Genomic DNA, 26,603 nt, shown 5'->3' on the forward strand with positions numbered 1-26,603 from the left:
TGCTGAGCGGGGGAGGCAGCCGCAATGTTGTGTGTAACCTTCGGTTTAAACATGAAATCAAACAAAGAACAGTGCAACACAGCTAGGCCAAGCAACAAATCCACTTTTTCTCCTTTCCCCCCCTCCTTCCTCTTCTTCTGTGGAGTTTACAGCCAGTCTCAGTGGTCCTCTTCAGAGCGGGGTGGGGGGTGATGGTGGGGAAAGAAGTCCAGGTTCCTCTTCATCAGTTCTTCGCTTAACCCTTTTTCTGCTGGCTTCCATTCCTCTTTACATGATAACTAACCACAGACCACCCCCCCATCCTTTTGCTTGCCCAACTCCACACAATGCCCAACCATATGCTTGTGATCAAAAAAGTCTTGCTTAACTGTTATAATTTTAACAACACTAATTTTTAATAACAGCTTTAGCCTAACTCAATGAAAGTAAAAGTTCTCCTGTTATTTATCACAGAAGAAAATTCAGTAAATCACTGCAAGAAAAGTTCTGCAAATGCGCTGTGCCAGCCAGGCCCGTGTCCCTTGGCCCTTCCTGCCGCAGGTACCGTGGCTGTGACATCCAGCAAGGCAGCTTTGGGCACTAGCTGGGCTCTGATGAAAACACTCGTGTAACCTTACTCGTCCGTCACACCTGGGGACTGCAGACGGCAACACACTCTGATCCTACAAGCACTGCAGGAAACACAGCGTTTCCTCCGCCTTTTTCCCGAAATGGCTGAGTTTATTCCCACCCAGCCCGCCCGAGCGAGGCCGCCCCGGGCCGGGCCCGCCCCGAGGGGAGCGGCCGGGGCGGCGCCTGCGGAGCCACCTCGGCGGCGCGGCGGGGCCCGGCCTCTTTCTGTGCCCGCCGCCGTGGGGGCGGGCTGCCAGGAGGTGAGGTGAGGGGCGCCGGGCCGCCTCCCGCCCGCCATGAGGGGAGGTGAGGGGCGCCGGGCCGCTTCCCGCCCGCCATGAGGGGAGGTGAGGGGCGCCGGGCCGCTTCCCGCCCGCCATGAGGGGAGGTGAGGGGCGCCGGGCCGCTTCCCGCCCGCCATGAGGGGAGGTGAGGGGCGCCGGGCCGCTTCCCGCCCGCCATGAGGTGAGGGGCACCGGGGCTGGAGGTCTGGGGCGCCTCACTCCTCCCCAGGGCTCTGGAAACGGAAAACGTCACGTGAAATAGTCCCTGGGGGTTTTCTGTGTGTGTTTTTTTTTGTTTGCTTGTGTTTTTTTGGTTGGTTGGTTGTTGGGTTTTTTTGTTGTTAACGGCTGAAAGGCGGTCATGCATAGCCACCTGCGCTGGCTGATAACCTCTGAGGCCCTGGGACCGGTGGGTAATTTCTCAGCCTATTAATCGATATGATTTTTTTTTTTCTTTCCCCCTTCCGCAAGCCAGATCCCAGCAGTTTAGCTGTATTAATACAGAGTTAATTAATTGAGTATCTGAAGTGATGTTTCTCTTGTGCTCTCTGCAGGGCTTACAGCTGACCCGCAGCCTCAGCGTGCGCAGGGGGATCACGGTGACTCGAGGTCCTGGGTGGCAGAGCGGTGTGGAAGATGCAGCCCTCACAGAACCGGCCCTCACCCGTGGCCTTCGGTTGTGAAACCCCCCGAGTTTTGCAGTAGCGTGACCCGTGCTGGGGGAGATGTAAAGGAATAACCTGCCCGTGAGGCACGGGGAGAGCTTCAGGACGCTTTCAAGGTACAGGGGCAAAGACTGCGAGCCAACAAGGGGAGATGAGCTGAAAGATTGTTGTTTCTGCCATACTGAGTAAACTGAATGGCCTCCACTGTCTCGTGAATGGGCTGTTGTGCCAGGCTCTGGTGCTCTGGGCAGGAAATAATAAGCTGCTTCATGTGGCGAAGCACACAGCGCTGCCAGTTGCTGGAGGAAGCCCTGATGAGGGGAGGTGCTAAAAGCAACACCCACATCACCACAGAGATGTACTTTTGAGCCTCTACTTCCTTCTGTCCTTTAAAAACTCAGTTCTGAGTTGCATTTCATCCAGCAGTAGTCAGCTAGCTGTCGCTGCTCAGTGCCTGTGATAGTGTTATGCTGCTGGGAGAGAAACACGCTGCCAAGTCGTGCCTGGCACCGCCGGTGCTGTTCTGGCATTGGATGGTGCCAGGTTTTGGCAGCGCTCTGCATGCCTGAGAGTGGAGGAGCTCCTGCTCGGTGGAGTTAATCCTAGATTGGATGCAGACAACACAGAAAATGTAAAAAAAAAAAGTTGCATTTTGTTTAATCTTTCCTGTTTTGTATAAAGATGAAGGTCAGCTAATTAACTGGTTAGTGTTAAGGGTTGAATTTTGGGGTCTTTAGAGATATTCCTGTTTACTGTCTTTGTATGTTTTTTAATTACAGGCAAATAATTTGCATGTTTTGCTGCATTTGGGGGCTTGCTGGAGCAGCAGTAGTTGTCAGAAGAAAAGGAAGAAGCTGTTGGTGCTGCTGTGGAGATCCCCATTTGAAAGAGACTGAGAAGATGGAAACTTACAGTCCACAATTTAAATGGGGCTGGTAGAGAAGTGCTTGTAACTTGGAACATCAAAGGTGGTTGTGGGCAAGGTGTAACAAGAATTACATATACAATCTGTTAATTATTAATCCCCTCTCACTACTTGTTTAAAATTATATTTTTTTTCTGTGACCTCTATTTATTAAACTTATTTATATTTAAACTTGCTAATTTTGGTTTTCACTGTTAAGGCTGTGAGGTACAGCCGGTTTTGAAAGTTACGTTGCGTTCTTGGCTGTGGGAAATTGGAGGGGCAGGAGTGGGGCACTGGGTGCCTGGTGCCACTCCTGCCACACACCCCTGCTCTCTTCCATAACCCCTTGCTGTAAGGGCAGATTTTCCACAAGTCTTCCTTTCCTTGAGTGCTCTGAAGGTGATAGGTGTTTAATGTTTTCCATAAAGGAGATAAAGTCTAATTCCTGTTTCTGCTGCATACACAGCCGGTACAAGTTTGCAACATATCCTTCCCAAGCTTCAGTTCCTGACTTGAAAAATTTCTCATTATCTCCCTTCCCTGGGCCTGCAGGGAGGTAAAGCCCACAAAAGATGGGGCAGTTGGAAAAGGTTGCCCAATATGTAAAATACAAGGAAACTGGTGGGGAGGGGAAAGGTGATCATGGCTTCAGACAAGGCTGTTTAAACTCAAAAGTGACTAGTTCTTGGAGCAAAGGAATATATTGTTCTCACCAAGATGACTGACCCATTTGGATTCAGTGCAGTCTTCTGGAGAATGCGGTGTTTGTAAAATAATCCAAATTTAGGAGATTTTCAGTTTTAGCCTAAAATTTCAGTTTTTTAAAAATGGTTCGATGGTCTTCAGTCATAATTATCCTGTCATAGATGCTGCTGTAGCTACAGTGCCATCTATACAGAAATTAGAAGCGTGGACATGAGCCTGCTGTGGTCCACCTTGGTACCTGCAGGAGGGTAACAGTGTCAACGTGTTTAGGTGGTTAGTGGCTGGAAGTTATAAATGTGAGGCTTTTGATAAAACACTAGCACACATCGGGTTAGTTCCCAAGTTACTGACGGCTTATGTCAAACAGGTGCTTCTGTCATGTAGCTCATATAAATGAACTACAGTGCTGAATTTTTTCAGGGCTGTCCTAATTTTTAAGTGTCCCTCGCACTGCTCAAGTGCCCCCTTCTGCCATCTGAATATCACTGATCTTTGAATGTACGTTTGTTATACTCTACAGAAATACTTGTCAAAGCATTCAACATTGCTGGGAACAAGTTCTACCTGCAAAACTAATAACCAGGTTTCCTACGGATTTATATCGTGCCCACCAACCTTCTTCTTTCCCAGTACTCGTGAGGGAGGGGAGCGGTGGGTGTCCCTTGGCCGGTGCCCACTGCCCTCAGGCTGGAGGGGTTTCTGGCTGCCAAGGCACACACTCACTGTTGGGGGTCTCTGCTTCTGTACCAGGCATGTCTGCAATCAGCAAAAAAATGAGGAATATACGCGCTACTGTCAACCACATAAAGCATGTGCTATGTAGACAATAAATACATGCTGAGTGGCTTATTTTCCTTGAAAAACTGTTTCTGCGATAAAGCTCTGCTACATTCATGTCAGGGCTGAACCCAAGACTTGCAGGCCTGGCTGTGCTGTAACAAAAAAGGTAACAGAAAAGGATGGAGAAAGTCTTCTGCTGGGAGTGATTATCCCATCAGAGCACTGGGGGCAGCTGCAGAGCTCTGCATCATGAGAGCTCTCCTGATGCCCTGCAACTCTCAGCTGGAGGGGTACCACTTTTTCCCCAAATCCACCGGGCTTTGTGCACGTACTGGAAAAGAAAAACCTCAGGAACGTCATGCAGGTTCTCCAGTGATGAGCACGAGCACAGGCTTAGGGCACCAGAGCTCTGCGCCTTACGCAGCAGCTCTGTTAGCAGGGTAGTGATGGTCAGCGCCGTACGGCTCCTCCTGCAGCGCAAACGCAGGCAGTAAAGGTCAAAACGATTCATCTGGCCACCACTTTGGTGCCTTGACCGGAGGACAACAAAGGAATTGAGAGAGAACCCATGTGGGCTAAGAGGAACAAAGCACTGGTGGTTGAAATAAAGCCAGAGAAATGGAGCAAGACCTGCTTTTGTGCTCGGGAAATAGTAGTGTGATTTATGATTCTGTTTATTAGCACTGTATGTTTTGCAATCTATATATGACTTTTACTGGGCAAAAGTGGCTGGGCTGCTTTCCATTTCAACAAGGTGCTTTGCTCTGCTTTTACTGCTCTGCAGTACCTGTGCACAGTATTGTTAACTTAGATTTATGTGTTTGTTTTTGAGCACTTAATTGTTTTTTATCCTGAGCTTGTTAAGAGAGCTGAATTTCTTGTGATTGTTCTCTGAGCACTTCCGTATTATTTCAACATGTATTTTGTACCAATCCCCTGTTTTCTTCAAATACCTTCTGTGCTATTGTTTCATTGTGCTCTCCAGCCACATGTAGAGAAGAAAAATCAGCCTGTGATGAATTAAAAAGGCAGATTTTTCCTTTCCCCTGGAGACTGAATTCAGCTACACACTCTCACCTTTGTAAAGCTGCTGGAACGTATCAGCTTCCAAGATGATGGAGACGTCACCAAAATCAGGAATAAAACTCCTGGGTTTAGCATTAATGAGCAGGCATTACTTTATTCAGCCGGAGGCATGACGAAATTATTCCACCTGACATGTCCACCGTATGTTACACTGGCCAAAGCTTACAGCACTCTCTTACATACATATGCATTAAATTTTCCCAGAATGATTGTACATAATCATTCTATTTCCTGGAACTAATTATCATATCTACATACTTACTACGCATGTGGTTTGGGTCTCTGAGGGGCTTCCATGGGGGTCATTGGTGGTCTCTAGTGGTTTTTAGGAGGAACTTTTCAAGCCTTTGAATTTCCTTCCCTGTATGGTAAGGACTTGGCTGTTCATGTTTTCACTTCCTTATCTTCTACCTAGTTTCAGCTGGTTCATCATTCTTCAGAGGGTCCTAATCTTCCAGGGCAGGAGCTTCTGATTAGGAGTCTTTCAATTACCCTGTCACTACCTGTAAGCAAATCCAACAATCAGTCATATTCAATGTCTTTGCAAAATTAATTTTTGGATTTTCATACGCATTGCCACGACCAACTCCATTAATGATGGTATCTATCCCCACTGCACCCCACCCCAGAATACATAATGTGAGAAATGTTCTCATCTCATTGCTGGTGATGTTGCTTTCCACTGAGGTACTTCCAGTGGCAGGGCTAGTATCACCCAGTGAAATGTGTCCACCAGTCAATCCATTTTACCTTGACTGCTGTGTGGGTGGTCAGGAGGACTCAGAATGGTCCTTTCCACTTTTCTCTAAGAGGTCTGTTATTCCAGCTCCTGATGTACACTGAGTCTCCTGGGTGATCAGGATGAGCTGGAACATCCAAGGTCACCGGGGAGGCTAAAACAACAAATCTATGCAAAGATGAGAGTACTTTCACTAAAGATGTTACATATTCCCTTAAACCACAGTTTCCCATTATATGACTGTCCCCTGGAAAAAGTTATTTTATAGGATCTTCCTTATAGGATTTCGTAAGGGCTCACCTTTTCTTTGGAATTTGGTTGAATTCTTGTTCTTAATAGGGCTAAAGGAAGAGCCACCAGCCATTCAAGTGATGTTTCCTGGCAAATTTTACTAATTTGTCTCTTCAGGTTCTGATTCATCCATTCCACCTTCCCACTAGATTGTGGTCTCCATGGGGTATGTAGGTCCCACTTGATTCCCTTTATTTTGGATGAGTTCTGCACAACATCTGCTATAAAATGAGGTCCTCTATCTGATGACATTCCCAATGGAACTTTGAATCTGGGTATTACTTTAATAGGACTTTTGCTACTTCCCTAGCTTTGTTGGTGAGGCAGGGAAAGGCTTCAGGCCCTTCTGAAAAGGTATTGACCAAACCCAGCAGATATCAATATCCCACTTGTCAAGGTGGTTCTGAAAAATCTATTTGCCAGTAGTCCCCAGGGCAATTCCCTTTTTTTGTGTTCCCTAAAGGGGGTCTCTTGTACGAATGGGGGTTATGCTGTCAACAGGTTATACACTAACTGACCACACTTTTAACGATACCTGTCATCCTTACACTTAGCACTTGCCTTTTTAAGTTATCCACAATAGCTTCTGCCCCCCAGTGTGTTGCGTTATGTTTATCTTCAGCTAACTGTTTCATTACAGCCTGTGGTACTATGACTTGCCTATCTATAATCACCCGTCACCCATCAGGATTTCAATGAGCTTTTAATATTTCAGCTGTTTATCCTGGCTCTGATACTCAGGTGCCTCTTTTGGTAAGTTTACCTGTTTGGACAGTACAGCAACTAGGATGCTTTCCTCTGCCACCTTCTTTGCCATTTTATCCGCTAATTGATTTTCTGCATTGACTGAGGTATGTCCAGACTGATGGACTTTACAATGAATAATGGCTACTTCTCTTGGTAACTGGACATTTTCTAGTAATTGCTTGATAATGTCTCTGTATTTGATTGGTGATCCTTGGGCTGATAGTAATCCTCTTTCTTTCCATATGACTCCATGGGCACGTACTACTCTAACCGCACATCTGGAGCCCGTCCAGATGTTGACTCTTTTTTCCTTTTGACAGTTCTAATTCCCGTTGTAATGCTCAGTTCTGCCTTTTGGGCTGAGGCATCAATCGGTAAAGGTTGAGCTTCCACAACCCCAGTGTGAGTTACCACTGCATATCCAGCTCTTCATTTTCCTTCACGCATGTAGCTGCTACCCTCTGTAAATAGTTTTTCCTCAGGGTCCTCTATCAGAGTGTCTGTTAAATCTTCTCTGCTTGAGTAGACCTGTTCGATGGTTTGGAGACGACTGTGTTGTAGCATTCCCTCCCCTCCAGACACAGCATCTAAAAACATTGTGGGGTTAAGAGCAGTAGTTATCTTTAGTTCCATGTCTTCTTGCTCTAAGAGGACTACTTGGTATTTTAGCATCCTGCTTGGGGATAGCCAGTGGCCCCCCTTTTGCTCCAGTATGGAAACCACCATGTGAGGCACACAGTCATTTTCTTTCCCAGTGCCAGTTTCTGGGCTTCTTGGCTTAGTCGAACCGTGGCAGGCACCGCTCTCAAACACGCTGGCCATCCTCTGCTGACATTATCGAGCTGCTTAGAAAAATATCCTACAGCTCTTTTCCATGACCTCAGCCTCTGAGTTAGCACTCCCACAGCCTGATGGAATCTTTCGTGTACAAAGAGTTTGGTTAGATCGAGCAAGCCCAGGAGCAGGGCAGTCATCGGAGGTTTTTTTAGGGTTTGAAAGGCAGATCTGCCCTCAGGAGTCCAATGCAGTACCTTCTTTGATTTTTAAGCGTGTCATACAATGGCTTCACAATTAATCCATAACTAGGAATCCAGTCAGCACCACCCAGCCATTCCCAAGAAGGCTCATAGCTCCCGCACCAATCATGGTCCTGCTGTTTGGCAAATCGCTTCCTTCCGCTCTGTTCCCAGGCTCCGCTGTTCCTGTGATATGGTGAATCCCAAACACAGGACCCGGGTCTTTGCTATCTGCACCTTTTTCTTGGATGCTTGGTAGCCGGCTTGTCCTAGAAAATTTAACAGGCTAATAGTTATCTGAATGCACTCATTCGGGGAGGAGGCGGCTATCAGAATGTCATCCATATATTGAAGGAGAGTTATATTCTCATCCTCCTTTCTCCATCGTTCCAGTTCCTTTGCCAGTTGGTTTCTGAACAAGGTGGGGCTATTTTTGAACCCCTGTGGCAACACAGTCCAAGTGAGTTGTGTCTTCTGTCCTGTACTCAGACTCTCCCATTCAAATGATAAAAGTGCCTGACTGCTCAGCTCCAGAGGTACGGAGAAGGAAGAAACCTTTAAGTCCAATACTGTAAACCATTTATAATTTTCCCTGATCATTGTTAATAGGGTGTATGGGTTATCTACTAGTGGATGTATGTCCTGCACTATCTGATTAACAGCTCTAAGATCTTGTACTAATCAGTACTCCTCCGAATGGGGTTTCTTTACTGGCAAAATGGGAGTATTGTAAACTGACTGATATTCTACTAGCAATTTATATTGCATAAACTTATTAATTAATTTTTCTAATCCACTTCTTACTTCTAATTTTAAAGGATATTGCTTCTGCCTTACCAGTCTGGTGTTAGGTTTCAGATGTATTCTTACTGGCCCTGCTGATCTGGAATATTGATGGCCCAGACTAACGGTATGATGGCATTTTCCACCTCCACTGGAATTTTTTCCTCCACTTTAGGCTGCTGTAACATGAGAACTTGGGCTTCCAGTGCTTTGCTTTCTGGAATATGTACCTGTATTTGTCCGTTACCAAAAGTTATTCGAGCATCCAATTTACTTAATATGTCCCTGCCTAGCAAAGGCATTGGACATTCTGGCATATCCAGAAATTGATGTGTCAACCGATTTTTACCTATTTTGAATTTTATATGTTGAAAGAATGGTCTATTCTCCCCTTTTCCTGTGGCACCAACTATGTTTACAGTGTCTTGGCTAAAAGCCCCTTTGCAGGTATTTAAAACAGAATATGTAGCTACCAGGAGATCTATCTCCTCATTCCCCAGCACCAGTGTAACCAGGGGCTCAGCTAGGGATGACTCCCCTGGACCTCTTCATGCCTCATCCAGAGTCATCAACCTTGTGACATGTTCAGGGATTGCCCCACCAGCTCTTTCTCTTCTTGGACAATTTCCAGTGTCCCTTTTCTTCACAAATAGCACATTGATCCCTATCTAGGGGCTGGTGCTTATACCCAGCCTTTTCAATTCCAAGTCAGCCCCATCCTCTGTAACCCCCTCTCCATGTCCCCGGTTTGGTTAGTAGGCGATCAGTCTTTTCTCCCGATTCCTCTGAATCACTTCCCTGTTATTATACACCTTCCAGGCTACTTCCAGTAGCTTATTAAGGTTCCTCAAATCCTCCCCCTCCAGCTTTTGAAGTTTCTTTCGGATATCAGGGGCTGACTGCCCCACGAACAAAATAACCAATTGCAAAGCATCCCCTTCCCTCTCAGAATCCAGATTTGTATATCTCCGGTCTACGGACATTAACCACTCATGGAAACCAGAGGGAGACTCCTCTTTTCCTTGTATTACCTAATATAATTTGGACAGACCAATAGCTTTTGGGGTATCGTTTCATACCAAACACTATTAATCTCTGGTTAATAACTCTCTTTGAGCTGGGTTGTTTGGATCCCATTGAGGATCCACTGGTGGGAAATGATCATTTGCAGTTCCCAGTTGGGCATTCTGGGCATACATTCTCTCAGCCTCCTCTTTCGCTTTAGCTATTACCATAGTTCTTTCATAAAGAGTTATCAGAGTATCTAACTCTACCCGTATATCATTCCAATCAGAATTTGGGGTTCTGATTATGGTCTCACATACCTTTGCTACTTTCTCCGGATCCTCTCTGTATATCCCTGCTAATTCCTTCCACAACCTCAGGTCAGTTACTGAAAACGGAACTTTAACAGTTACTGGCCCATTATTCCCTACTGCTTTTCAAAGAAGAGCTTGCAGTACCTCCCCCCTTTCCTCCTCACGAAGTTCCATCCCTTCAGGTTCTCCCTTGCTATAGGACTAAACCCATCTTCAGAATCTGTATCACCCTCTCTTTCTCTTCCCAACCTTTCCTGCCTTGGCAGCTCCTGCCCCTGGCGTCCTGAAGACACCAATAATTCCACATCCTCCTCTTCTGGGTACCCATGCTTAATACAACGCTTTCCAATGCTACATGTGGAACAACACCTTTTTGATCTCTTTCCCTGATCTTTCCCTAAGGCTTAAACCATAGGATCACTTGGTATTGTACCACAACTTTCTGTCATTCTGGATGATTTTCCAGCAAAAAGAACAAATCAATGGATGGTACTTCATCCCGTTTTCCCTCCCTCCCACAAAACATTAATTGTAATATAGTATTATACTTTAGGGTCCCATTCTTTGGCCATTTCTCTCAATCTTCCAAAATGTACATTGGCCACCAATGATTACAGTACTCAATTAATTGTCTCCTGGCAACGGGTTCACTTTTCATATCTTTCCAATGTTATAATATACATCCCAAGGATGACCTTTTTAGAATTACTCTCTCAGAGGACTGAGTAGTACTCATATTAAAATAAAATAAACAATTTCACGCACAAACAATACAGTATCTAACAAAACATACAAGATTATAGTTACAAATACAACAATAACCAGTACCCTGGCTGGCACTCCGAGTGTGCCTATGGTAGCGTGCAATCTAGGCTTCTTTCCCGGGTTTCTCTTAAAGACCTAACCCTGCGGGAATTCCTCCATCCAGATTTATGGACTGGCTTTTCCAGGAGGTCTGGTCTAGAACCCACAATCCTGGATTATCTTCAGTAATGCCCTAAAAAAACCCAAGGATCTTACCCCAAACTCACTGGATCAGGGGATCAGAGGATCTCATTGAAAAACACTTCAGTGGTGCCAGAGTCCTCATGATCCCGTGAATCTGTCAAGCGTCAGGGGCAGTGTCCCATCTGGGTCGCCAAATTGTCACTGAAATCGGGAACAACACTCCTTAACACTGAGATTAGCATTAATGAGCAGGCATTACTTTAATCAGTCGGAGGCATGATGAAATTATTCCCACCTGACTGTATGTTACATTGGCCAAAGCTTATAGCACTCTCTTACATACATACGCATTAAATTTTCCCAGCATGATTGTACATAATCATTCTATTTCCTAGAATTAATTATCATATCTACATACTTACTATGCATGTGGTTTGGGTCTCTGAGGGGCTTCCATGGGGGTCATTGGTGGTCTCTAGTGGTTTTTAGGAGGAACTTTTCGAGCCTTTGAATTTCTTTCCCTGTATGGTAAGGACTTGGCTGTTCGTGTTTTCACTTCCTTATCTTCTACCTAGTTTCAGCTGGTTCATCATTCTTCAGAGGGTCCTAATCTTCCAGGGCAGGAGCTTCTGATTAGGAGTCTTTCAATTTACACCTTCCCCAAGATGTGGTTATCACTGCTTGCTTAGCTCAAGGACCACTGTGCAACAGGTATGTTGCAGGTGTTCAACTGGCTGTTCTTATTTAGCTCTTAAAGATCCTCTCTCCAAAATGTATTACCCTTTTTCCAACAGAGAGACTGGTTATTTAGACACAAAGTTAAATTGTAAAGAAATATATTGACTATGAATTTCAAATCATAAATAGTATTTATCCGATTGTACGAGTACTACTTTGGTCATACAATCAACCAATTTAAGGAGAGTGCAGGAAAAGTGAATTTTCCTCGTACCAGCGCAAGGTGGCAATATTGCCTCAGATGAAAAGGAGAGCCTTGCACATAAGCTGTAGTGGTTTTTTACCAGAACCTTCTAATGAACCTTACAGGCATTAAGATCCTATTGTCTTAAATATTTTAGAGATGGTAACATCTTCATCCTGCTGAGGGGGGCAGTACTTAGGCCTGAGCTGACAGAGCCCAGCCTAGGGAGCTGCAGGGACTATGAGTGCCTGCCCTATTACAAAGGTAACAACGCTTTGGGGGTTCGAAGAGGCAAGTGGCAGCCAGGAACCCTTATTATGTTGGGCAAATACATGCCAAAGCGCTGGGCTAGCCCCCCCCCCCCTCCCGCTTCCAGCCACGGAAAGCGGGAGAGCCAGCGGCCAGCGCGGGCCCCGAGGGGAGCCCGGGCTCTGCCCGAGGACGGTTTACCCTCTGCTGGGACTGGGGACGCGATTCTCCCTCGGGGTGAGGGGGCTCACCGGGCACCGTCCCGCCTGTTGTTCCCCCCGCGCCGCTCCCACGGCGGGCGGGCGGGCGGGCACGGCCGAGTGACGCGGCCGGGAGGCGTCGAGCGCGGCCGCGAACCCGCGTCCCCCGGAGCCCCCGCGTCCCCCAGCGGCTGCCGGGCGAGGGGCGGGGACAGGCGGGAGCTGCCCGAATCCCGCCCCGCGCCTTCCCATCCGCCCCCGCGGGAGCGCGCGGACAATGAGCTGGGGGCGAGCGGCGGGCTGGCGCCGCGCGGCACGGCGGGGCTCTCGCGAGAGCTGGGTGAGCGGCTCCGGCTTCTCGCGAGACTGCGGCTGGCGGCGCCTCCCTTCCCCGTCCCCGTCCCCCCCTTCTCCCGTCACCCCCCTTCCCCGGCCACATCCACGCACGGAGGGCGGGGCGGCCGGTTGTCGCCCGCGAGCGGAGAGGAGCGGGAAGGGACGGGACGGGACGGCCGCCGCCGGGCACGTGAGCGGGCGGGCAGCGGGCGGGCGCGCTCTCGCGAGCGCGGCGGGACGTGGCGCGGGGCTCGCGCAGCCGCCTCCCTCCCCTCGGCCCCCTCCGTCCCTCCCCTCCCCCGCTGCCGCCGCAGCGAACGGGACGCGCCGCCGCGGGCCCTTCCCGCCGCGCACACACGCCCCCCTCGCCGCCGGGGCCGCAGGTAGGAGCGGCACTGCGGCCGCCCCCGGCCCGCCGCCATGTTAGGAACCGGCGTCGGCGGCTGCCGCTCCGTGAGGCGGGGAGGGAGCGACGGGGGGGGGTGGGGGGGGCGGCCGTTAGGAGCGGCCCCGGGGGGGAGGGGAAGCGGCGGGGAGGGTGAGGGGTGGGGGCGGGGTTGGCGCGCAGCTGCGGGCCCGGCCTGGCCGGTGCCTCGGCCCCCCCCCCTTTCCCCCCCCGGGTCGCCCGCAGCGCCAACCGGCGCCCCCGCTCGCCGCCTGCCGGTACTGCGGCCGGGCCGGCCCCGAACAAAGCCCCGCCGCTCCTCGGGAACGGCCTCCGGCGGCGGGGCGCGGCCTGCCCGGCCCCGCGCTGCCGGGCGCTCCCTCCCCGGGCCGCCCCCGGGAACGCTGCCCGCCGCTTGTCGAGGGCAGGGAGAGGGGGTTTTTCTCTGGGCTGCTTGGTGTTTCGGCACGTAAAACGTGTTTTCAGGGATGACTCCCGCTAAAACCGTGCTTCGCCCGCCGACTGAAACTTCACCGGTGTGCCCTGCTAGCGCTTCTGGTTCCAGCTGAGGCCTCAGAGTCGGCCGCTCTCCTACCCGGCCCCCTAAAATGCCCACTCGGAAGCTAAACAGCAAGTCAACACCGTGTGTGCCTTCTTAACACCTCTGAAGGCCGTTAGGTTCAAAAACTGCTGGTTCTGATGCTTATCTGGCATTAAGAATCAATGAATTGAGCATTAAGAATAATGACAGTGGAAGTATCTGTTTGACTCCTCTTTCTACTCAGTTTCACTTTCACATAATTTAGGCTGGTTACAAATTGTGCTGCAGGGATTTATTTCTTTTTCCCCTCCTGTTGTGGATTAATAACGTTCTGTGAGGTTTTTATGTACATATTTTGTTTCCGGAGTGAAAGTAATGAGGTATAAACTTCACCTACGCTGAAAATAAGTAAGAGCTAAAAAGAACTCTCTGGGAACCTGAAGAACTACTTCATTCTCATAAATGAAGCATTTATTCTGTAGAAAGCAAGCTGTAAAATGCTCAGTTTAAATGTGTCTTTTTTCCTTTCCACAAAGCATACCTTTGGGAAAAAAAGTATCTGATGCTGTTTTGAACAGCTGAATAGTCTTTATTTTTTTTACTCGACCTTAAATTCTTCAGGCTTTCTGAGCTATTGTGGAATAGGTGATCCTGACTTCCTGGAGTAAGATAAGCAGGGAGCAACTCTTGTTGAAAGCCCAAGTCTCTAAAAACCGTCTGTGTAGTTTTCATGCCTCAGAAGACAAAAAGGGAGCGTTTTCTGATACTTTTTTATAATTTGTTGATCCAGTGGTTTAATGTTCCTGAATTTTGAAACATGTTAATACATTGAAAAATTTAAATTGTATATTATTTTTTCAAAATGTAGTGAAACATGTATTGATGTTTTTAATGTATTGCTGAGAAATCAGTGAACTTCTGTCTTGAGTTTTGTTCAAAGCACGCAAAATGTTTCATTGCTAGATTACATGGAATAATTAAATTTTGGTGAGGATTCTGGCACTTGAGCCTTGTACATGTGCTTGTTCAGTGGTAACCCAGTATTTGTACTTTTACGTTGTGTACTAGCTAAGGAGATGAAATCTGAACAGCAAACTCAATAATTTTGATTGCTTCCCAATTATTCTGGCAAGGCTTGCAATTTCATGAGCCTTTTTCTGTGTGTCTTAGAGAAGCTATCTGAAGTTACTCTGTATTGAAAACTTCTGTTTCCAGTGCTTCGCATGTATTTAGGTGTTACATACATCCCAGCACAAAATGATGGGAAGAATAACCAAGAGAAATTCCTAAATGCATCCTTAAAATGTGAATATCCATATTCCTAAGGGTACAAACTAAAAACCGGTTAAAGAGGAGGAAAGAAGAGTCAGTCTTTGAGGCTGCAAACTAAAATAAAAATCCATGGTATTATGATCCATACATGAAATACAGTTGCCACCTGCTTTATTTAGGACTACACTTAAATAAAAATGCTCATTAATTTGATGGGAAATAAAGTAGTAATTATTGTCTGCTGCCCTTCTGTGACTTGCATACATCTCTGCTGAGAATTTTGGTGAATGCAAAGATACTTTGTAGTCTAATACTTGACAGTGTTCTGGGTAGCTCAGCAAATCTGAGAGAGAAGCTCTTATAATCAAAGCTGCAAATAAATTATTTCCATTCAGTTTATTTGTTAATTTATGAGTGTGGTTTTGTAGCCTTTATGTTGCTTGCATTCTTTCTCAGTGCTCTAAGTTGACAAGTTTTGAAACTAATTTATTTTGCAAGTGTTTAAGTACCGTATTGTGCAGTCGTAACTTAAACAAGAGAGTTTTTGAGCACTAAAACAGTCCCGTGATTCTTCTCTGCAACTTAAAATACATCTCAACGACCTCATGCAAGATTTCAGCTGGGAAAGAATGCGATTTTATCCCAGCTCTGGAAGTGCCTGGAGGTAGACTTACATTCACTAATTAGTCAAAAGGCTTCTTAATCACTTTCCAGATCGGAATACAGAACTGTTCTGTTATGGTTTTGTTTTTTGGTTTTGGTTTTAAGTAAAATTGGTTCTCAGTTACAGTGATCAACTCTGATTTGGTCTGGTTTTGGATCATTTTATAAATGACCTATTTATTTTTTTAAAAATAATTATGGTATGTATGATCTGTGGGTTTTGTCAAAGCTTCGGTGCCTGCGAGGCTATTCATCTCCCAAACTGATGTGAATGAATAGTGATGGTCTCCTCACTTTGCCAAGCACACAAACATATGGTTTTTATTACCAGACCTTCCAGTCTAAGATCCTGCCTCATTCTGCAATAACTCTGTTTTTGGTAGACCCCCCTTCTGTTGAACCAAGCCTTAATGGCTTCATGGAGCTTTTCATAGGTGCTGGAACCTGTGTGCATCCATCTTACTGTAGAGTTGGAGCTCTGCAGGTAGTGACAAAGGGTGGGCTTAGAAGTAGTAGGAAGGAGTGCATGGAAGCCTTAGAGGTAATCCTGTGTTTATGGAGCGGTCATTACACTTGATGGCAGTTACTCTGTATGTTCTGGGCTGTTTATTTTCCCTCTCTAAAAATACATATTTTTTTTTGCCTCCTCTACTTTTCCTGTACTGTTCCTCGGGCCCTTTTTTCATTTCTGTTGTTTCTGTAAAGGAAGACATACTTATTTTCCATTCACTTCTTATAAAAAGAAGGATGCTTGGATTTATTAAATTATATAATGAGCAGAAATAGGAAATCAGTGTCTTACTTTCACAGTGTTCTTTTGTGTATTCAAATGTTGAAAACTAAGTTCTTTTAAGATTCTTAATTGCTAAACTGGTCATTTTCTCCATTTATAAATGTCTTTTTCATATGTAATACTTCTCTGTTCTGAAGCAATCCTCTGCTACAGTAACTTGAAATCTTAGATTATTATGTTCTCCTCTGATCAAGCAAGCCACTGAGATGAAGCTGAACATAATCCTAAGAGACGAAACTGTTCCAGTTGTTCTGCAAGGCCTGAAACAGATTGTCTAATCTGCGCACAAAAAAAGTGCATGCATCCAGTGTGCCAGGTGCTGCTTAAATTTTTGAGGTCGTGACCTCTGAAGATTGGTCGAACGAGATGAATTGCTTTCTTGCATGTGAAACAGCAATATTAAATAACCACTCTGAATACTGGTACCTGAAATGGGTTATAATCTGCATTTTATCTATCTGAGGCTGCTAGACAATTCCTCCTTTGCTTTCGGAAAGACAGTGGCCTTTTCTGTATTGTCCAAGTTAAAGTAATCCCTTAGATTTAAAATCCATTACACTCAGTCATTCAGCAGCTAGATAACATCTGCTTCTAATTTCCTTGCAAGTTCTTGGTTTTACTACCATTAATTTTCAGAGCAACATGGGGAGCTGCCTGTCTAAATTTGTCACTTGGACTTCCAGATCTCTTCTGTCGATAGCCTTTTTTGCTCTGGTGCGTTTGGAGAGAGTTTTGCCAAGAAGTTTATGAATTCTTCCATAGCAGAATAGATTGCTGCAAAAGGGAGCGCTGCACCGAGTGTAACACGTAAGGGAGGAGAAGAAAAATCTGTAGAGTTTTGTTCAAAGACCAAAAATTATGGATGTGAAACTTCGAGACTTTTTTCCCAAGGGTATACAGTCATCAAAAGTCTTGTGTTGTTACAAACTGAGGGTGTTTTTCAGCTTGCAGATTATTTCATGTTTTTACCATAATTGAGTTTATTTGATTACATTCAATGCATTTTCAGTGATTCTGGTTTTGAAGTGAAAGTGAAACTGACTAGAAAGTGAAAACAGTTATTTTTCAGTTTTGAGACTTTTCTATAAATAGTGGAAGAGAAATGGGTAAAAGATGAATTGTTCTAAGAACAAGATTAATATTAAAGCTATAATATGGATGCACAGCTTAAAAAATAGTGGTATAAGGAATAGGGAGCTAGGGAATTATTTTCAGCTCACTGATGTTTCATAAAAGGTGGTAATTGAAGGTTGTGTTCAGCATGATCAGTGTATCCCAGAAATTCACTGAATATGTGAAGCAAGCGTTCTATAAGTTTTTATTGCAAGGAGTTTATAATCAGTTTTACACAAAAAGAAAAAACTTCTATAGTGTTTGAAAATCAGCCTCATATTGGCTTTTATTTGGTAGCAGTGTATTCTGTAGGATTCAAATTTCTTATATTTGTTGTCTGCCTTTACAGAAAGCTCTTTTGTAACTTGTAGATATAAAATGTTTTTTTTTCATTGTCCACATTTGTCTGGAAATCTAGTAACATTTTGACTTTCAACTTATTTCAAGATTGCTTTATATTACATATTTTCAAATCTTAATATGGCCAAATTTCTGTCTGCAGATCTTAAAAATGTATCTCTGAAAGCCTGTCTATCCAGTATAGCTGAAATTACATGAATAACAATTAGCATAACACTTTCAACTTGGCTAAATCATGTCTGGATCTTTAGACAGCTTTGTTCAGTCATACTCATCTTGTTGCTGTGACTCAGTTGATGGCACACTCGCTTAAAAGCTGGCATTGGTCCGTGGGAACCTGTCTCTATCAGATACTGACATGAAATCTTTCGGAAGTGATCAACGCAAGAAATGCCATCTTAGAATCACATATTAAACCTGACCATGTGGAAGTTAAACATTCTTTGGTATGATTTTTAGAGCTCTTCCCCTCCCTTGTTTTGTTGTTGTCTTCGTCTGGTCTTAAAGAACGAGCATGGTTAGGAAAAGAGCACAACAGCGATTGCAAGATGAGTGATGTGATAGTGATATTTGAGGATAAGTCAGAAAATCATTTTTTGTAAGTATTCCACTTGAGTATCTAGGTATAGGTCAACTTACTGGCTAGCACACCAACTGCCAACATTACATTCTGTCTTCATCATACAATTGTCTTACTGTCCCGCTTCATGTTTTTTCATAAGATTGCCCTTCTTTGTTTCTTTGTCTTGTTTCCCCCCACCACATCTTTCCCGTTTTTATTTTTCCCTTTACTGCTTTCTTCTCTGAGTGTTTGCAGCAGCACAGTATGGTTATGTAAAACCTCTGTGTGTATGTGGGGTCAAAGCATGGCATGTAATCGGGTTCTCTGCAGCCCAGGTCCATGCCAGACAGGGATGTGATGGGTTTTGTTCTGTGCTAATCTCTCCAGAGCAGTGGACAATGAACTGCCAATTGATAGTTGTGACAAGAGGATTAGCGAGCATCTGTTCAAAGAGAAAGGGTGTTTTTTGAAGAGTGGAGAACTTTCCTGATTTAATGAAAACTTGAATAGTGCAGGTCCTTGCATTAACAGCAGGATGCACTGAGCCTTTACTGACCATGTGGTTGTCTGCTGAATCACTGTCAGGGTCTGGTTTGTAAAGCCCTCCGGAATAATCTGATTTTATGAAGAACCTAGTAAGTTCAGTTTCAAACCATTCTGTAGGTGTGTGAATGAATTAGAGGGAATTTTATATGTAAAAATGGAAAGAGTAAGGATTAACTTGTAAAATTGTCATAAGGTAATTTGAAGATTAACGTATGTAAGATGAAACACAGTATCCAGGTGAATATTAGTGTTTCTCATGTTTGAACTCAAAAGAGTCTTGTTTTTTACAATATAGTTCTTAAATTCTTTCTATTCAAGTGTTCTTTAGTGCGGTCAGCCTGCCCTGGATATCTCACTTAGAATTTGCCTCATCTGCTCTCCCTGTATTCTTGTTTTATTGTTTTCCTCTGCGGCTTTCTGCAGTGCTTTTCTGTCTTCTGCCTCAGATACTTTTAAACTTATTTTCATCCCCATGTTTCTCAATCTCTTATTCTTAACCAAATGTTACACAACTAAACTTAAGTGACTCCAACATACACGGATTTTAAAAGCACAGCTGAAATATAAGTTCAGATGTACTGGTAACAGAATATGTAGCAAACTGTATAAAGCAGTGACTTTTCAGAGATGGAGTTATGTTTGGGTTTTATGTCCTTTACGTATCTCTCATAGAATCCATTATTTTTCTACATAAACGCATAATTTTGTAACACGCTGCTACCAAGAAAGAAAACCCAAGTGCTTTTCAACTTGAAGTAGAACAGACTTTACGTGCTCTTGAAAGAGGACTCTGGATTGAGTAGGCAGTTGGGATAGAGACATGCTCATAACCTTGACCTTTTTTCTTCTGTTTCCAGTACAAGAGAAATTGCCTTCTGCAGAACTCGTCTCAAGGAAAAAAATCCTTGCTTTCATTTTGTCCCTTTCCATTCCTCCCCAGATGTACCTGTTCTCTTAGAAGCCAATTTCATCTGGAGCTATGCGATTTGTGCCTGTTTCTTTTTCAAGTGATTATGTGTTTTATGTGCATCTGAGTGGCAGTGCTGGAGAAGCAAAACTGCTCTGTAGAGATTCGAAAGGGCTTTACTGCATCTGGGACCCAAGGACAGTGTATTCCTGGTGGAATGTTTTCATGTGTGCTGAACTGCTTTACATTTTGTGTATTTATCCCAAGGCTGAAGGAGTACGGGGAGAAGTATTACAGTTTATTTCTGCTCTGCACTAAAGAAAAAAACATTTTATGAAAGATATCCATTGCACCGTAAAATATACTGTGGATATTGATACACTCTTTAGTTAAAACTTAAAGAAAATGTAGTTGAACCAAATATTTAAACACAAGGTTAGTATTTCAGTGGGACATGGGGCAGGTACCTATCTCTTGTGAGTATTGTTTTAGGATCTTTAACTACCACATGTGGTCATGGTATCAAAGTGTTGGGCCTGAACGGAAGAAGCAGTCTGCTGGTAAGAGACATGGACACCACTGTCCTGCAGGGCTGGCTGGGGGCATAGTGCCATCTCCTGACTCACCTAGTGTCTCTTTCTGCAGGAGCAGGGTTTTCCTTGGGTTTCCCATCCCAGTACTAAGCCTGACCTTGTTTAGCTTGAGGTCTGCAAGTACAGGCTGCTGTCAAGGCTGCAGTATAACAGAGTAAAGAATCACTTCCTAAGTGCTGTTACCCCTATAACTGCAATTTGAGCAAGAGGTCTTGTTTACTTCCTGCAAAATTTAAAACTTATTTTCCTTGTTCACATCTGTCTTCACATCGGTAATTTGAATTTTACTGCATAAAGATTGAATGTTATGTTTGGTCTCATTTACCAGATCTTACAGCAGAAACTTTTTGCCCAAACTTCAGTTACTTTTAACTTCCTTTCGTCCTATTCTGTGGTGGTATAGGTTTCGTTTTCAAGTATGTATTATATGCCAAAGTCATCTTGGATTCTATGGGCTTAAGTTTTTTGTGGTCTTCTCATAGAATACAGTACAGTAATGTAGGGTATAAACAAAACCATTAACCAGAGATCAGGGCTTATATGCTAGTAAACTTTAGATGCTTTCAGACATCCCAAACTTCGGAAATTCACTTGTCTTCGGTATGAAATCAGGTTTTTGTAGAAGAAGAATAGTGTGTATAGGAAACACTACTGTATTTTTATCTGAAATAATATATGTAGGTTCTGGGTATCTCTTGAATCTGTTAAGTTATGTAATAAAAACCTTGTAAGATTGAGATCTTTAATGTTTTTAGATCAACATGATGCATAAGTTTAAAACTGCATCTGTGTAAAGGGATTTATGACTAAAACTGCTTGTTTTTCTACAGAATTGTCTGGTGTTTCTCAGCTTGAAGAAGATCTGCAGTCATTATTGATCCTCTTTCTTGGCGTTACCATTTTTGAAGTGAAGTTTGCCTAGCTTTCTAGTGTGAGCTCTCTTTTCAGCCATCTTAAAAAAAAAAAAAAAAAAAGAGAAAATTTTTTTTTATCCATAAAGTAGACAAGCTATAGTTCTACAATGTCCAAGTCATTCCAGCAGTCATCTCTGAGTAGGGATTCACAAGGTCATGGGCGTGACCTCTCTGCAGGAATAGGCCTTCTTGCTGCTGCTACCCAGTCTTTAAATATGCCAGCATCTCTTGGAAGGATGAACCAGGGTACTGCACGCCTTGCTAGCTTAATGAATCTTGGAATGAGTTCTTCATTGAACCAACAAGGATCTCATAGTGCACTGTCTTCTGGTAGTACCTCTTCCCATAATTTGCAGTCTATATTTAACATTGGAAGTAGAGGTCCGCTCCCTTTGTCTTCTCAGCACCGTGGAGATGCAGACCAGGCCACTAACATTTTGGCCAGCTTTGGTCTGTCTGCTAGAGACTTAGATGAACTGAGTCGCTATCCCGAGGACAAGATTACTCCTGAAAACTTGCCTCAGATCCTTCTACAACTTAAAAGGAGGAGAGCTGAAGAAGGTTATGGTAGAGATGGCAGATCATCCACACGGGAACCACCGTACAGAGTACCTAGGGATGATTGGGAAGAAAAAAGGCATTTTAGAAGAGATAGCTTTGATGATCGTGGTCCTAGTCTCAACCCAGTGGTTGACTATGACCATGGAAGTCGTTCTCAAGAATCTGGTTATTATGACAGAATGGATTATGAAGATGACAGATTAAGAGATGGAGAAAGGTGTAGGGATGAATCTTTTTATGGTGAGACTTCGCATAACTATCATAAATTTGACAGTGAGTATGACAGAATGGGTCGTGGTCCTGGTCCTGAGAGATCTCTCTTTGAGAAAAAGAGAGGTGCTCCTCCAAATAGCAATATTGAAGACTTCCATGGATTCTTACCGAAGGGTTATCCCCATCTGTGCTCTATATGTGATATGCCAGTTCATTCTAATAAGGTGAGTTATGCACCAGATACTTCTATTTTCCTTTACGTTGTAGTATCTGTTCTGTTTTACCTATTTCTTTAATTATTTCTGTAGCCTGGTTGCTTTTGAAATGATCTGAAAGTTGATTTGAGAGTGAAAAAGGCACTTGGTTTATTTACAAGGTAATTGTTAACAAACATTGTTAAACCAGGGCTTTACATTAATGTATTTTGTTTGCCCAGATTGCTTAACTTCAGGTCAAACAGCTATCATCTACTGGGATATCTTATTTATATTTTACATCTACATGTTCTCTTAACCACAAACATCTGGCATTCAAGCAGTTTTTGGGTGGGTTTTTTTATTTTTTGTTGGGTTTGGGGGGTTTTGCAGTTTATCTACTGTGCTATTCAGGAAGCTAGTTTCAGCTCTCCTCCACATCTATCTTGATTGCTGATTTATATGTAGTTAAGATGCATTCTTGCACAGTTCTGCTTTTTCCCTGTCAAAGGGAAAGAGTTAATGTAGAGCCCTGGAACTTATTTGCAAAAGTAAAAACCACGTTTTAGATTAGCTCATTCTTGCCTTTTTAATTTCACTTTAACACTCTATCTCATACTATGGCTGAAATTTGTCGTCATTTTTCTCCTTTTTCACAACTTTCTTAGACACTTCAGACTCACTTTTTATTGTCACATGTTGCATCTATCCCTGTAGACTCTCCGAGCAATCAGTCTGCTGTTGCAGTATCCTGCTCCGTGTTCCTAGTAGTGTTCTGTTCTTGGCTCGCCAGTAGAGTGGATCTTCGGCTATATTCGGTTATGCTGAGACTTCCCTCTTAGTTTATTCATGAGTAGCTCAACTCTCTGTAAAGGTAGCAGGTTACTCAAAATGGCCTGTTTATTCAGACGTTATTTTCAGAGCCTTCTCACCTTCAGCTTTTCCAATTTTACTCATCTTGCTGATTTTCAGTATACTAGGCAATTTAATTGGCTAATTGGCTAATACAGTGCCCCTCTTGTCACAATTAGTGGCTAATGAGCTTGGAGGCCTTCAATTGAAATTATAATACATGCTATTACTGTAAAATTGATACAATGTGGAATTGCTGTTACTAACCATTTCTTTACAGTTACCTCTCAAAAAGTGCTGCTTCTGTACATCTAATCTTTTTGAAACACAAGAATTACTTTGTCCCTGCAAGGAAATGATCAAACCAGTTTTAGAGCACACAACTATGACTCCAGCTGATCTGACAGTTTATGAACTTGTGTTGCGTTAATTACTTTTCATGCAAAATAATCACAGTAATCCGGGTTTCTTGTCTCCTATATTTGACATTTATTTTCATAAAAGGTTTCAAGTGTTAACAGTTTAGATGCCTTACTCAGTTCTGTAAAAGGACTTCATTTGGTTAGATTGAAAACATACACTTCTGAGGCCCTTGAAGATGGCAACCAGTAATCCTGTAAGTAGGGTTCTTTTTAGCACTTTATTTTAAAGCTTCATGGTTCTTAGTTTGCTTTGGTATGCAGATCTGTTGAAAGGATATCCAACATGAAATGTCTTTCCAGGTATGAGAAATACCAAATTCTTTTGACAGCATAACTTAAGTGGCTGACTTCTTATATAACATGTAAAACCATCTTTTTTTAGGAATATGCTTTGACTTAAACTGCTAGTACACCATAAAATATTTGAGATTGGATCATCTGTTTCTTATGACCCAAGTTTGGGCTTTGTTTCTGATTTCAGAAATCATGTCACTGCAAGAATTTTTCTCTTTCTCTCCTTTTTTCCTCTGCTTTGCATACCTAACAGTTACAGAATTTCTTATTTTGTCTCCCATAAAATTGAATCAAGTAGAATTTAACTTTTAAAGTAATCTAATCTGAACCAAAATTTACGGAAAGCAGAAAGGGAATGCTTTTCTTAGCTGGGACAATGTAAATTTATTACTGCAGTATCAAAATCTCATTTTCCCCACTTTTGAATAAAAATATCATAGAAGATTATTTTTTTTTTTAAAGCGTATGATAAAGCAATGTGTATTTTAAGCCTGAGCAAGGGGTTAAACACCCTTAATGTAACTAAGGCTGGCAGAGTAGTCCTCTGTTTTTTCTTTTTAGAGATGTTCTTGATTGCTTCTTTAATTTGATGTGTATACATTTTAAGACCCAGTTTATTTTCTGTCTAATTATGAAGTAAATTGTGCCCCATTTTTTTTAGCCATTTTGTCAATCCAGATTCCTTTTTCAAGAAGTGAGGTGTTAGATGTGGAAGGGATTGTTTTCCCTGCCAAAGAAAAAGGCTGATGCAACACGAGCAGATGAATTGGGAGGTGAAACACTTGAAATAGTGGTACATCTCAAAGGAAAAACATGGCCATGTCCCTAATAGCAGGCTGTCTAAAATTAGGTACTTAAGTTTGGCCTAATTTTCTGAAGAACAGTGTGTCCTCTTGCTTGCATCAACTGAGACAAAAGGTAATCTGACTTTTAAAAAACTCAATTCAGATTTTCTCTAGCTTAATTTTGGGCATTCATGTTAATTAGTGTCTGTAAATACCTAGTGCCCTGAAACATCAGAGGGGTGGTGCGTCAGACTGGGTAGAGGCAGGGAGTAAAGTGAAGCCCAGATTAAGAATCGTATTTAATAAAAAGTCAATAATGTAGATGAGCTATTGTTCTGAAAACCTGGGGGCGGGGAGGGGGGGGCAGAATGCTAAATTATGTCAGATCTCCCCTTTTTGCCAATTTAAAAGCACTTGAAGTATAATGAGAATTAGATCTCTCAAACTTTGGTTCTAGTTTGCAGATAACTTCTACTTCAGTTTATTATAATTTTAAATTATGTGTTAAGACATCTTCAAAGCAAGTTATATCTAGCAGAATCAGCCACTGAGGCTTTATATATTGTGCACCCAAATTTAGAGGATTTTTTAGTGTTTAAAGGACTGTTGTCTGTAGTACAGTACTAAGACTTGTTAGCAAGTTTTAAACTGAAGAAACTTTGGTTTTAAGTATTGAATGTTTTACAGGTAGGTTTGCTTGGCGGTTTTGATGGGTTTTTTACATCCTAACTGCCAGTGTACTTAGTAATTTATAGTTGCAGAGCCTACGTCTTGTGCAGTTAACAAGAAAAAGTGGTGCTCTCATTTTACAGCTGCTTGATAAAATGAATGAATGTTTGATCTTGCTCCACTTTATATTCTTTGTATCATGGAGTAATATTGTAGCGCAGCTTAACAACAGTACTTTATGGGAGACTTTAAATCCAGGTTTTTCTCCTTTGAGGAAAGTGCAAGGTATGCATTTAGCATATGGAAGCACTACAGTAAGTCTCAGGAGTGTCTCATTGTATCCAGAAGGATGGCTACAGTGTAGTGGAAACTAAAAATCAGGAAAGTTGAGGGATTATGAAAAAAAGTAATTTGTGGGTGTTGGGCGGAAATATACATGTAAGAGACATATAAAACAGTCAGCCAGTGCAGTATATATGTTCACAGTTGAAAATGCAGCTGATAAAACGTTCAGTTGTTAAACTGCCCCCCAGAGATGTATAGTTACTCTCCCCTTCATTTCTCTATGAACCTAAAGCGAACTTGCCACCTCTGTCTCTGCTGATCCTTTGCTTACTGAAGAACAGCAGAGTGGAAGTCAGACTGTAGCTCACAGATGTGCAGCAGTGAAACTTCAGAAATTCTGTCACTTTACAAATGTGAATGTAGCACAAACTAGTGCTGTTACTTGTAAGAATGTAAGGATATGGAGATCAGGCACTATGTACTTCAATAAAGGAGTCCTCATGCCTTCTCTCCTCTTGAAATAAATAACCCCCTTTGTAATCAAAATAGTCTGCAGAGGAAAAGGTAGAAAGCCCTCATTCCTTTCTGATACTAGAGCCAGAACCAGAAGTTTTACCTGGCTCATTTGGTTTAATTCCATTATTCTTCCTCTGTACCCACTTGATTCAGATCTCCTTTTTTTCTTTATTATTCCCCTCAAATGGTCATATATTTTTATATTTCACCTGTATACTTGTAGTTTGTCCTAGCTATGCGCTTTCATTTCTTTTAGTCTTTCCTTTCTGAATTCCCTGAAATCTCTTGGCCTCTTTATGGTTCTAAAAACTTGAGTGTTTAGTTCACATGAATCTTTAAAAGTCTGAGGAATGAAGCAGAGAGAATGGAGGAAATTCTAAAATTACTGAAGACAACAAAAAGCATCCAGTTCTGAAAGTTGAAATTGCAATGATACGCCTGTATGCCGTAGCAGTTATCCCCTGGTAAACTTTGCACCTGAGGCAGGGTCAAGCCCATAGATTGCAAGACATCTTTCATCAGACACTTTTTCACCCAGGTTAGGAGTTGAGGTAGGTCCAATTTCAGTGTCTCT

At 43.2% G+C, this 26,603-nt stretch overlaps 1 protein-coding gene, 2 long non-coding RNA genes and 1 other non-coding gene across 10 annotated transcripts in view; 3 read left to right on the forward strand and 1 right to left on the reverse strand.

Annotated features, from left to right (window-relative positions):
- Nucleotides 1-808: 808 nt before the first annotated feature.
- Nucleotides 809-2,661, forward strand: LOC116961506. 2 transcript variants are annotated; one of them, XR_006165089.1, is made up of 3 exons: nt 809-1,305; nt 1,451-1,677; nt 2,341-2,661. It is a non-coding gene; the product is annotated as an uncharacterized LOC116961506 (long non-coding RNA). The 2 variants fall into 2 exon arrangements; XR_006165090.1 differs by having other exon boundaries at nt 809-1,077.
- LOC116961512 lies at nt 1,980-2,183 on the forward strand. The gene has a single exon (XR_004407012.2). It is a non-coding gene; the product is annotated as a small nucleolar RNA SNORA74 (small nucleolar RNA).
- A 2,445-nt stretch (nt 2,662-5,106) lies between the features above and the next one.
- On the reverse strand, nt 5,107-12,446 carry LOC116961508. Of its 2 annotated transcripts, XR_006165114.1 has the most exons (4): nt 12,305-12,446; nt 11,305-11,663; nt 5,790-5,932; nt 5,107-5,542 (listed from the first exon to the last, which is right to left on the reverse strand). It is a non-coding gene; the product is annotated as an uncharacterized LOC116961508 (long non-coding RNA). The 2 variants fall into 2 exon arrangements; XR_004407011.2 differs by having other exon boundaries at nt 11,305-12,427.
- Nucleotides 12,447-12,515: 69 nt separating this feature from the next.
- Nucleotides 12,516-26,603, forward strand: part of MATR3 (matrin 3) — a 28,301-nt gene continuing 14,213 nt past the window's right edge. The window contains exons 1-2 of one of the 5 annotated variants that reach the window (XM_042790451.1): nt 12,619-12,779; nt 21,155-22,236. In XM_042790451.1, coding sequence (XP_042646385.1) covers nt 21,346-22,236 — 891 coding nt within the window. In that variant the 5' untranslated portion in view covers nt 12,619-12,779; nt 21,155-21,345. The other 4 variants (XM_042790452.1, XM_042790450.1, XM_042790453.1 and 1 more) reach the window with 4 other exon arrangements.

This window comes from Tyto alba, unplaced genomic scaffold (genome assembly GCF_018691265.1).
Source record: "Tyto alba isolate M040663 unplaced genomic scaffold, T.alba_DEE_v4.0 Super-Scaffold_17, whole genome shotgun sequence".
In the NCBI taxonomy this organism is placed as follows: Eukaryota; Metazoa; Chordata; class Aves; order Strigiformes; family Tytonidae; genus Tyto; species Tyto alba.